The following is a 13,066-nucleotide window of genomic DNA, read 5'->3' as shown; positions in this document are numbered from 1 at the left end:
ATTCTATGTAGTGCTTCAAAAGTTAGTGCCTAAGGCTAAAAGCTGACGTTAAGCATCAAAACAGGTGCCATTCTATAAGATAGGGCCTAAATGTAAGAGAACATGTTGCATACTTAAGAGTTTTCAGACATCTGGGAAAACTGGATATGTCTTCTTTTTAGAGAACTGTCTGAGTGCCTGGAGGGACTTTCCAAAACCCGATAGTGAATTTTTCAACATGCTACTGAGGAGCTGAATGGCTTGAATAGCAGGATTAAGTGGCAACATTACTATTAAGATCATCGAGAGCTGTTCCTTTAAGTGTCTACTTGTTTAATTGAAGTGACCAAAGTCAACACATCAACTGAAATGAAATAGAACGCTGAGATCCAATGAACAAAATCTATTGACGATCCCGTCTCTTAGGGTTGTTAATACGAGACGGCAGTTCATTTTTTCAGTCACTGCGCCTCAGTCTTGGAATTCTCTCCCTATTTACTTAAGGGAAGAACGTAATCTGGAGAAATTTAAGAGTAATCTAAAAACTTTTCTTTTTAAGGATGCTTTTGATAATTACAGGGCCGCCATAAGAAATTTCTGGGCCCCTTACTGAGCAATCCTATTGGGCCCCCACGCACCCTTCCCCCCCCCTTCTTCCATGGGCCGAATACACACATACTTTTCTGCTAATGCTCCACCTAAGCCAGTCCCGTAAAATCTTCTCACGTCCATTGGGTGATTTGGCATAGAGGAGATATTCATAAAAAGAACGTCGGTCAAGATCTTTACTCATAGACTGTGCCATTTGCTTTAAATCATCTTCCATCATTAATCCAAATTGCACAATTCTTTCTCTGTCTTTGTCCTGAATGGCATCTGGCCACATTGCTGGATCCTTCCAGTCAACAAATTTATGAGCAGGCGCGGAGAACGCATTTTTAAACAAATGTAGTTTATCCTTGTACTCCTTATGTAATTTTAATCATCTATGGATATGTTTGTATGTTTATTGTTCAAATGGTTTTATTTATTTCCCCAAATTTATTTTTGTTATACGCATTGAAAATATTTGATATTGCGTTTAAATCAAAATCTCAATAAACTTGAAACGAGTGCCCGTGAGATTGTGGGAGGGTTAAATACTCAAAACTTAGAAGAATAACAATTTACTTAAAGTTTTTGCTACGCCAGCTTTCTGGTATCTTTACATACAGTGGCGTACGTAGCATATGTAACACCCGGGGCCCATCATTTTTTGGCACCTCCCCCCCCCCCCCATCTGCAAGAAAAACATGATTTTTAGTAACAAACCACATGTCACACATGAGTACCTAGGAAAAGGCAGCATCTTACATACTGCAGTGAGCAGTACAATATCAATACACCCATTGTAAAACTAAACAAGCCAGAGTAGTACAAATCAATCCTACACCGTCAATCCTAACAGAAAACCATGTCTTTCGAACACACAGAACACAGAAAACACCTTTGCCTAGTATGGAATATGTCATCACAAACTAACCCCTCACTCTTTTACAAAACTGTAGTGTGGATTTTAGCCACAGTGGTAACAGCCCTGATGCTCATAGAATTCTGAGCATCAGAGCTGCTACCACCACAGCTGGCGCTTAAAAACGCTCCATAGTTTTGTAAAAGGGGGGATAAAATAGAAATACACAGTTTCAACGCTCTAGCTCAGAGGTGCCCAGATTTTTTGAGCTTGTGAGCTACTTTAAAATGACCAAGTCAAAATGATCTACCAACAATAAAATTAAAAAACACAAAGCACACTATATGCATAAAATCTAACAGTATTTTATTGAATGAACCTTCAATATCTGCACTTTATTGTAGAAAATGACAGAAATTTAACAATTTATTATTTCTACAGCGCTACCAGATGTACGCAGAGCTGTATGTGAAACACAAAAAGAGACAGTCCCTGCCATATATTTTGATGTATGTGTGGGTTTGGCCAGTTTTGGCCTTAAATGATATTTGTTGTCGATGCGACGTGTATGTTATATGTAATTTGATTTGATATGTAATTTGTTACAATGTGTCTCTGAAGTGTTTTGTATGATAAATGTAAATTTTTTATTTTGTATGCTAATATGTAACTCACGCTGGATAAGGGCAGGTGAGAAATAAACAAACAATAGAGCTTACAATCTAATCGAGAAGTCGTTGTAAATCAAGTATATATGGCAAGTACCCTCTACCTACGTAGCCTATATAATGTTTTCTACCCAGCTATTTATCTACACCAGGGGTGTCCAATGTCGGTCCTCGAGGGCCGCAATCCAGTCGGGTTTTCAGAATTTCCCCAATGAATATGCATGAGATCTATTAGCATACAATGAAAGCAGTGCATGCAAACAGACCTCATGTATATTCATTGGGGAAATCCTGAAAATCCGACTGGACTGCGGCCCTCGAGGACCGACATTGGACACCCCTGATCTACACCATTAAGAAGATGTGATATTTAAAGTTTTTTCATTTTTTCAACAGAACCAGCGTTCATTGCTACAATTGCACTATCACTGATCCTTTTGGCATTTGAACCGCTAAGCCTTTTTTTCGGGTTCCTTGAAACAGAACTGCGAAACATGGTCCATATCGGGACCCGTTAAGAACTTTCAAGAGATAAGTGGAAGAGTTCTCTTTTTTTGTCATTGCTAGATTATTTTTACCACTGAATTAGCACATTAGCACTTTACTTAATACTTCCATACACAATGATGGGGCGGTGGGTTTGGCTATAGGAGCTCCGGCTTCTGGCTAAATCACACTTTTCTGAGTGTATGTGACAAAGTATAGAATTTTCATATACTACTTATTTAAAAATTATTTTTGTTTATTTAGGAGTTCTCTACAGTATTAATATTATAGAAACATTGCAAAGAGAAATACACGAGTCAAACAGAAATAAACACAAGTCGATACAGCATCAACATCATCAGACAATGCAGGCATCATTGAATGCTTGACTGTTTGGAACGCCATTGGTAGATGACTTCACCAAAGTGTGTGTGTTTAGCTATTAGTGAAGTATGTTAAATCTCTGTTATTTTCCACAATATAAACGCACATATTTAAGGTTCATTTAATAAAATACTGATTAAAAAAAATACATGTTGTGCAAAAACTGTTTCATCGCTGAGTGTGAAAACATATACGTTATAGCTATAATACCAAGAAATTTGCTCCATTATCCCCTTCCTTTACAAAGCCGTGCTAGTGTTTTTATCACCGGCCACAGCGGTAACAGCTCGGACACTCATATGAATTCTAACAGCGTCAGAGCTGTTACCACAGCAGCCGGCACTAAAAACGCTAGCTCAGCTTTGTAAAGGGGGGGGGGGCAAGCAAAAATAGCAAATTTTAAGAAAAACAGAGCTTTATGTAATCGGTGGCTTTGAGGGACCCCGCCAGGATGGGATTTTAACTTTTTTTTTTTTTTTTAATTTTCTGATCAAGCATTCAGATTCATGGGAAAAACTTCAATTTGCAGTTTTTCCAACTTTAGTTTTTTTCTGCCCAAACCTACTCTAGTGCCCCCTAACAGGATGCGTGCCGACATTACAGATTTTTTCAGGAGTGGTGCGTCACAAACTTCAACAAAATGTGTTCCGATATAACATCTAATTTGCCAGTCCAACCATTGTTGCACTATCCCTTGATAACTAGGATCCTCAGGGCTATATGCCCTGCAAGTTGGATCAGGTCTCATCCTGCTGAAAATCTCTCGCTGGGCTTCTACCACACATCACCTAGAGTAGAATATATAAATACAATAATTGCCATAAATCCCACACCAGATGTCTGAGGTAGTGGTCTGCCCTGCTTAGCTTAGGTAGCTTGTCATCACCAGCTCTCTCCAGGGATCATACATACACGCCTGAGGAAGAGGAGCGCTTATCCATTTGATCTCGCCTTCCTCAGCAGCTGCCTCTAACCTCAACACAACCACAGGCAGCCTTTAGCATCTCAAATCAGCCTATCAATGTCTGGGGTTCTGGACTGCCCTCTCAATGGGGAGTTCTTTGGACGCTGCTGGGTCTACTTCTCCTGGTGCGGTAATCCCATTTTCAAATCTTTAGGGATATAGTACACCTTTCCTGACTCCTATTAATAACATGGGGGCACCTCAAATAGAGATAGGGTCAGTTTTCCCGTTAGATGCAAAGATATGGCTGCAAGGGACATTCATTTCACCATTTCCCCTGGACTAGGTCTACTAACTTGGTTTCTGCTCTTCTCCTCTTTACGACATCCCTGTCCAGTTGGCCATTGGTCTTTGTGACCCTGGAGGGGTGGCATGTTTGGATAAGCCAAGGTTCCTTTAGCTCATCATCCTTGGACTTTTCCCTTGGTGATATCACTGGGGTTACTATGCTCCACCATTGGTTTTCCAATCACTTGAGCTTCCCAACTCTGAGGGGTCTTTCCTAGATCAGTCATCCCCCTAACTAACTCCCCCTCTGTATCTAGAGGAGCAGGTCTGGGTTCTAACCCTCTGGGGCCGACTCTCTCCCTGCCCCCTGTTCTTCAAACCAGAAGTATCCTCATCCAGGTTTAGGCAGTGTAGACATTTTTTAAATAAATAAAATAGAGGTACTCAAAGGTCCTAATGTCCTTTCTTTAGAAAATAAAAACTTGCAGCTGCAAGGGTTGCATTTTAGTTGTACAGTCATCATGTCCCCATGGGCATCTTCCACAGATATTTATTTATTTTATTCAATTTTCTATCCTGTTCTCCCAGGGGAGCTCAGAACAGTTTACATGAATTTATTCAGGTACTCAAGCATTTTTCCTTGTCTGTCCTGGTGGGCTCACAATCTATCTACAGTACCTGGGGCAGTGGAGGATTAAGTGTCTTGCCCAGGGTCACAGGAAGCAGTGTGAGTTTGAACCCACAATCACAGCAATCGGTGTGTCATGATGGGACTCTCACAGTTCCCAAACTAATTTCACTCCTTGCATACCCACTCCATTCACTTTGTTCTCTCTGCATGTGCATTTTAGCATTCTGGGTGTGGTCCCTGACTGTTACTCATACACACACTGCAAATCTCCCTTTGCACCATCATGACATCACAGCCCTCCAGCTGCTGTCAAAACGTGACAGCAATCTATTTCTTCTCGGACAATGTTTCCCGCTGAAAGAACAAATACAGTAATTTGCAGGCTGTTTTCATGCCAACATGGCCCTCATTGGTACTCACAACTCTTGGTGACAATCTCCACTCTGCTTGCTTCCTGCAAGCAGATCAATGAATGGTAATCCAACCCCGTTTCAGATTTTATTCCACCAACAAAATGTCCTATTTCAGAGAGTGTCAAGGTCTTGGTGATCTCGATGTCGAGGTACACCTATGAGAAGACACCAGTTGTAACAAAGGTGATTTAGCTTCAGCGCGCCTCTGTACTGAATGCATCAATGTATCTCCACCTGCTATTTCATCTCCTTTGCCTCCATCTGGAGAAGTTCAAAAGAAAGCTAAGAAGCATATGCATACTTCTCCCTCCAAGCAATGTCTTCGGTGTCGAAGTCGATGTTGATGGTGGTCAGCGAGTATCGCCAGAGTCGGCAGACATGATCAATGTTCACGGTGTCCCACAATCTCCTCATATTGGGCTTGACTGGCTTTTGAGTGATCTGTTTTGCAGTTTAGAGCATTGGCTGCAAGAAAAATCACAGTGCTCGGAGCCCAAGCACCCCACACACCAATTATATGGGGGTCAGTGGGGGCTACTTGGAGCTCTTGATATCAAGGGGAATACTGTCAATGCTAGATTGAAGGACTCAGTGGCAAAAGGTGGGTGAAAGACAAGGGCTAAAACAGATGAAAAAACAGGGAAACACACAAATGTGATATTATATTTGTATATTATTACTTATTTCTTTTCTCAGATTTGTACAAGACAGGTGCATAGATAAACAAGTGTGCAAATCTGAGAAAGAAAATAATACAAACATAATATCTCAAGACAAGTCTCCTTTATAGAGATGGAGAAAAACAGCAGCTCAGAGACCATATGCATATAGCATTTTCACATTTTTGCACATATATGACTTGAATGTGCTTGGGCCCCCCTTTTTAATCAAGCCACGTTGGAGTATTTACCGCGCCAGCCCATGCTAAAATACTTGATAAAAAGTGGCCTTAGCATGCAAATAGGAAATCAAATTAAGTTTCTTACCAAAATGTATCTGCTTTTCAATTTGCTGAACAAAATTGTCCTAAAATTAAAAAAATAAATGTGGTCAATGTTAAGAATGTAATCCATTTTTCAAGAAGAGTTACATTCAACTACAGTGGGTATTTCCCCAATCCCTGGAGCGTTTATAATCTAAGCTTATACCTAAGGCATTAAAGGGTCAAGTGGCTTGGCCAAGGTCACAAGGAAGAGTGATGCACTTAGGCAAGTCACCCAATAATATGAGAGAGACTTTTTTGAGTCTGAAAATTAACATATGAAACCAAAGCCTTTCAATTTAAATGATTTCAACGTATAATAAAATGTTTTATGATTTGAAACAGTAGCTCTTCCACTTCATAAGGGGAAAGAGTGTTTGCAGGATCCTAGAGGACCACCAGCCAGCTGGGTTTTCAGTTAGCCCTAATGAACATGCATGAGAGAGAGAGAGTGAGAGAGAGAGAGAGAGAGATGCTTGCCCATAAGTGTTCTCTCATGCATATTCATTAGGGCTATTTATAAATGATCTGGAAATTGGAACGACGAGCGAGGGGATTAAATTTGCAGATGACACTAAACTGTTCAAAGTTGTTAAAACACATGTGGATTGTGAAAAATTACAGGCACACCTTAGGAAATTGAAAGACTTGGCGTCCAACTGGCAGATAATAATTAATGTGGACAAATGCAAAGGGATGCACATTGGGGACAATAACCCGAATCACAGTTACCGGATGCTAGGGTTAGCGCCCAAGAAAAGGATCTAGGTGTCATCGTAGACAATACGATGAAACCTTCTGCCCAATGTGTGGCGGCCAAAAAAGCAAACAGGATGCTAGGAATTATTTAAAAAAAGGATGGTTAGCAAGACTAAGAATGTTATAATGCCCTTGTATCGATCCATGGTGCAACCTCATCTGGAGTATTGGGTTAAATTGTGGTCTCCTTATTTCATGAAAGATATAGCGACACTAGAAAAGGTTCAAAGAAGAGCGCCCATGATGATAAAGGGGATGGAACTCCTCTCATATGAGGAAAGACTAAAACAGTTAGGGCTCTTCAGCTTGGAAAAGAGACGGCTGAGGGGAGATATGATTGAAGTCTACAAAATCCTCAGTGGAGTAGAATGGGTAAAAGTGGATCGATTTTTCACTGTCAAAAATTATAAAGACCAGGGAACACTCGATGAAGTTACATTACATTACATTACATTAGGGATTTCTATTCCGCCATTACCTTGCGGTTCAAGTTACTGGGAAATACTTTTTTTTTTAGTTCAAGGAGTTTTATTGATTTTATATACAAGATGAAATACAAAGCCAACAATATGGGTGTTCTAAACCAATAGGAGGAAATTTGTCATTCAGAGAATAGTTAAGCTCTGGAACGCATTGCGAGAGGTTGTGGTAAGAGCGGATAGCATAGCTAGTTTTAAGAAAGGTTTGGACAATTTCCTGGAGGAAAAGTCCATAGTCTGTTATTGAGAAAGACATGGGGGCAGCCACTGCTTGCAATGGATCAGTAGCATGGAATGTTGCTACTCTTTGGGTTTTGGCCAATAGGGACCTGGATTGGCCACCGTGAGAATGGGCTACTGGGCTTGATGGACCATTGTTCTGACCCAGTTCTTATGTTCTTATGAAAACCCAACTGACTGGTAGTCCTCCAGGACAGGTGCAAGAATCACTGCCCTAGCTGAAAACATTTCCTTTACAATTAAGATGCAGACTACAACCCTTGCATGGCTATTTTGATCTCTGTCTCAATTTCCTTTCATACAATTCAAAAAAGGTTAGAAATACCAGCCAGTGCAGCCTCCTCTATCACACACAAAGGCTTCATGAATGCATCCTCAGCAGTCACACTATGAAGTGGGATTCGGCCTTAAAATGTACTACAGTACTCCTGCAAGCACTTTCCACCTTCTACATTAATGAACTTACTGTACATATTACTAGTACTAATTTCTAATGTGTTCACAGATATACACAGAGCTCTACAGTTTAAAGTCTAATCACAACAGATGTGACGGAAGATTATGAAGTTAAAAATCTTTAAAAAAAAAAAAAAGAAAAAGGTGAGTTGTGAATTCAGATGTGAAAAACAGCTAAAGAGGGAGCATGATGCACCAACTTAAAGCTGCTCTAGGCAAATGGCACAGCAAGGCTTAAATAGCAGAGATGGGCACAGCTAATGAGTGACTTGCTAGATGAATGCGAAGCTCTGGAATGAGAGGAGGGCATAGGATGAAGTTAAGAGGTGATAGGCTCAGGAACAATTTAAGGAAATACTTTTTTACAGAAAGGGTGGTAGATGCGTGGAACAGTCTCCCGGAAGAGGTGGTGGAGATAGAGACTGTCTGATTTCAAGAAAGCCTGGGATAGTCTCGTGGGATCTCTTACAGCAGGGGTGTCAAAGTCCCTCCTCGAGGGCCGCAATCCAGTCGGGTTTTCAAGATTTCCCCAATGAATATGCATGCGATCTATTTGCATGCACTGCTTTCATTGTATGCTAATAGATCTCATGCATATTCATTGAGGAAATCCTGAAAACCTGACTGGATTGCGGCCGTCGAGGAGGGACTTTGACACCCCTGTCTTAGAGGAAGAGATAATGGTTACTGCAGATGGGCAGACTGGATGGGCCATTTGGCCTTTATCTGCCATCATGTTTCTATGTTTCTAACAAAGACTATAGGGAGACAGAAGACAAGATAACAAGTGCTTTTGTATGGTGAGCAATAGAAGTTTGGGCTGTATATGGAAGTGGATAGGGAGAGTGTAATGACTTGAGAGGGGTTACATAGCTATAGCAATGTTGAAGGAAATACAGCAAAAAAAAAAAAAAGATGGTTCTGTGGGAGGACCTGGAGGTAAGTAGAGCAGATGAGAGTTTTAGTTACATGCTCAGAAAGGGACAGATTTTTAGCAATGTTGTAAAGGAAAAAATAGCATATCTATATTTAATTTCTTATATACCCTGGATGTTCTGTCTGAAAAATGTCACTCCTTGGCAAAGTAAATCTCACTCTTTGGGTTAGTTCACCCTTGGCACCACTGGGACATCTCTGGGCCTGGTTGTCATCTCCCTACAGAGTGGCCTGTATAGTGATTTCAAATAAGATTACAAATACCAGAGTGCACACTGAAGAAAGGTTCAAACCCAGAACTGGTTGCAAACAAGAGATGAATTGTCAAGCAATTGATATAATTTTTCCCCAAAAAAATTTACAACATTCTTCAGCTTTGTACAAGATTTTTATGCTGCAGTTTCAGAATGGCTGAATAATTTTTTTATGGGAAAAATATTATCTTGGTTCTAATTTTTACAGAAATAGATCTATTCTTTCCTGAAAATGTACTTGCTTTAGGCCAGGGGTTCTCAACCAAATTCAAGACCTAGTCAGTTAGATTTTAGGATATTCATAATTAATATTCATGAGACAGATCTACATGTAGGCACCTCTCTCCTTGAAAACTTGATGGGCTGGCTGTGCGCCACTGTGAAACCATTTCTCTAGGTTGAACGTGTCAGGACAATGACTCCCAATCCTGTCCTGAGAGCTCCGCAACTGGCCAGGTTTACAGGATATCCACAATGAATATTCATGCAAGAAATTTGCACATAGTGGAAGTAGTGCATGCAAATCTCTCTCATAAATATTCATTATGGATATCCTGAAAAACTGACTGGCTGGGCAGCTCCCTGGACTCTGTTGGGAACCACTAGTTCAGCAGTTAAAAGTAGTCACTCTGTGCAGTCCCCTTTCCTAAAAAACATGAAACTAAAATCACTTCACAACTCTACAGACAGCATGGAATTAGGCTGGCGATGCTAAAATAATCACTCCTTTGTAAATAGATAGCATTCAGTAATGCAGTTAGATCTCTCCCATACATATAAGCCTAGATCAGTCTCCCAGATATAGGCCCTGTAATACCTCTAGAAGGAGAAGTTTTGAAGGTGATAACTTTGTTGTGACACTGAGCAACCTTGTTGATTGCGAGATAAATTATTTTATTCCATTTATAAGGCACATAGCAGTAAATTATCAATGGCATAATCCAATCTGGAAATAAAGACAAAGCAAAGCTCTGCAGAACCTCTTCTTAAATAACTGCTTTAGGGATTTATTTACTTAATATATACTGCCATTTTGAGCCTACGGGAAATATACTTAGCAAATAGAGCCCCAAGCTGTTCTGGTAGATGCAACTCCAGCTTCATGATGTGATGGCCTACTACCCTGAAGAGAAGACAAATTTTTGAATTTAGGGAATTTATAAAACACAGCCATCAGGTCACTTCATTCTCTCTGGGTCTCCAACATTTTTGCTGGAAGCTCCAGGGTTTTTCAGTTTCATCTATTCTAAAGCCTCCGGGCAAATGCAGCTCCAGAAAAATAGAAAAGGAGTCCAGAAAAAGGTTTTGGAATCTCTAGGAGAAATACTTTAATATAACGAGCCTGTCTTAAGTACTTTTATTCACTTGGCAGGTTTGAGACACTTACCTTTTCATTTGCAAGCTTTCCCTTGTCTGGAAATGTAGTCTTGGAAACCTCGTCACTTAATTGTTCTGCCAGGAATAGAGTAATCAGGTGAAAAAGAGTGAAAAAAACCACCTGCTTCATTGTAAAGATTTACCACATACTTCCAAAGCAACTAAATAAAATAAAAATCATGTTCCAAACTCAGCCAGAGCTATGACTTGCTTTCTCTCTTAGACTACTACTAGTTCAGGAGTATCCTTGTTACAAAAGCTCAGTCAATAAAACAAACATGCATTTTCATTACTAGAACAACATCTCCACCTGTAAGCTGAGGGTGGAGTTTATATCCACCTCATATTTAAGGCAGGACCTGGGAATTTGCCACTCTTTCTCTCTCTGACCCTAGGTATGCAATAAACCAAGAAGCTTACTATCTTGTGTAAGAGTAATTCAAAACAAGCAAAGCACTTGGCTATATAGCTCTAGGCCAGTGGTCCTCAAATCTGTCCTGGGAAACTACCAGTCATTTAGAGTTTCAAGATATCTAAAATCAATAAGTGTAAGCTGGATTCGCATGCACAGTCTCTGAGCATGCAAGACCATCTCATGAACATTCATTGCAAGTAAAACATCTGATTGCCACAGTACAGGTGTGGGAATTTATTTATTAATATTTTTTCCTTACCTATTCATTAAGGTGAATTACAAAAATTAATCTGTTAAAACAAGATTATATCACAAAATAAAAATTGAAGTTTGCAATTTAGCTGATTGTGGACTATTTGCTCCATTATATATATATAATTTTTGAATTGATAGTGGAATGGACTTGAAACAGAGCTTGGAGGACTAGCCTAGTGTTTAAAGCAGGGAGCTGTAACCCAGGAAGCCAGCGTTCAGATCCCACAGCTGTGCCTTATAAATTTGGGCAAGTCACATAAACCTATATTGCTTTAGGTATAAATATTGAACTGTAAGCTTTTTGAAAAAAGAAGTATCTACTATATCAAAGATGCCAAATTACCCAGTTCCAGGCTGGAGGGTTTTGACTGGTCCTGGTTTTAAACTTGCATCCTGAAGCATGTGGGGTTTGTAGTGCCTGGTGCTGCCCATTGAAATCAGCACTCCAATTCCCATAATGCACCTTGTCAGAAATCCAGGACTGTTCCAAAATCTTCAGCTTGGATCTGGGTAACTTGGTATATCATCTGCTATATTTAAATGTAACTTAACCTTGAACTGCAGCTATTGAAAAGATATGAGGAAAGTAGATAAGGAGTGAAGACAGAGGATAGAAATAGGCTAATAGGGAGTAGCTGAGAGACAAAAAAGAATTAAATGCTGAGGAAAGAGTGAGAGATAGGGAATGGAAGGACTAGTGAGAAAGCACAGATGAGGAAATAGACTAGGAAGGAGATGAGCGAAGTAGATGGAAAGCTGATAGGTAAAAGACAAATGAGAAATTGAGGATTGAAGGATGAGAAAGAACAGAGAAATGTAAATGATTTGGGGGCAGAAAGTAGAGAAATGGAGGAAAGAGATATAAGGACAAGATCAATACTGTGTGGCGGGGTAGGGCTACCTTATAGCTCTAGAAAAAAGGAGGACAGAGAGGAAGTGACGTCATCTTACTTAATGGCTGCTTAGAGCAGGAGCTCCGTAGGGCTTTTGTTTACTTTTGTGATTGGCGCTTCCAAAGTGTGGATTTTTTGCCACTATTTTGGTCCGGGTGTGCTCCCCTTCTTATGGCTACTCGAAAGCGCTTGGAGAAATTTAAATTTTTCGGCAAACCGCCGGATAAATCGGGCCCGGAGGCGACGGGCGGCATGGGGGAGAAAAAAAAGATGGCGGCTGGACCTGCAACTCACTCGGAGTCTTAGGATGAGGGCATTCCGGATCAGCTGGGAGGCTGGAGATGTGCCCCAGAAGTCCATGATGGACTGGTTTAAAGAATTGAAGGAGGAGATCATCGGGGAGATGTGAGAGCGGCGATTAAGGAGCTTCGGTTGGAGGTCAGTGAATTGGGAGCCTGCGTCTCGGCTTCCGAAGACCACATGGCCATGCTTACTGCGGCTGTGTCTACCACCACTGATGTTATGGGCCATCTTTCAACTGAGCTCCGGGATCTTCAAACTCAGGTTGAAGACCTTGAAAATCACTCTCGGCGCTGTAATCTGGCTTATAGGGATTGCAAAGCAATGGTTCGTGCCTTTTGTGAACATCTGCTGCGGGCTGATGGGGCTGAAGTGCCTGATACCATCGTGCTGGTGCGTGCCCATCGCAGTTTGGGAGCCCTGCGTGCAAAGGGCACTCGCGATATCATCGCTTGCTTTGGGGAGTTCACCCTGAAGGAACGTATTTTGCTGGCTGGCCGCCGACAAACTGCTCTCC

At 40.8% G+C, this 13,066-nt stretch overlaps 1 protein-coding gene across 1 annotated transcript in view; it reads right to left on the bottom strand.

Annotated features, from left to right (window-relative positions):
* The window catches only part of LOC117358165, a 90,466-nt gene extending 79,323 nt beyond the window's left edge, over positions 1-11,143 (bottom strand). Inside the window, exons 1-2 of the mRNA XM_033939764.1 lie at positions 10,697-11,143; positions 6,190-6,229 (exon numbers count right to left, since the gene is read on the bottom strand). Coding sequence (XP_033795655.1) covers positions 6,190-6,229; positions 10,697-10,816 — 160 coding nt within the window. The 5' untranslated portion in view covers positions 10,817-11,143. The remainder of the gene's footprint in view (positions 1-6,189; positions 6,230-10,696) is intronic.
* Between the last annotated feature and the right edge of the window lie 1,923 nt (positions 11,144-13,066).

Source organism: Geotrypetes seraphini, chromosome 3 (genome assembly GCF_902459505.1).
Source record: "Geotrypetes seraphini chromosome 3, aGeoSer1.1, whole genome shotgun sequence".
NCBI classification, from domain to species: domain Eukaryota; kingdom Metazoa; phylum Chordata; class Amphibia; order Gymnophiona; family Dermophiidae; genus Geotrypetes; species Geotrypetes seraphini.
The sequence above is the reverse complement of the archived record's forward strand: the minus strand, read 5'-3'. Positions and strand labels throughout refer to the sequence as shown.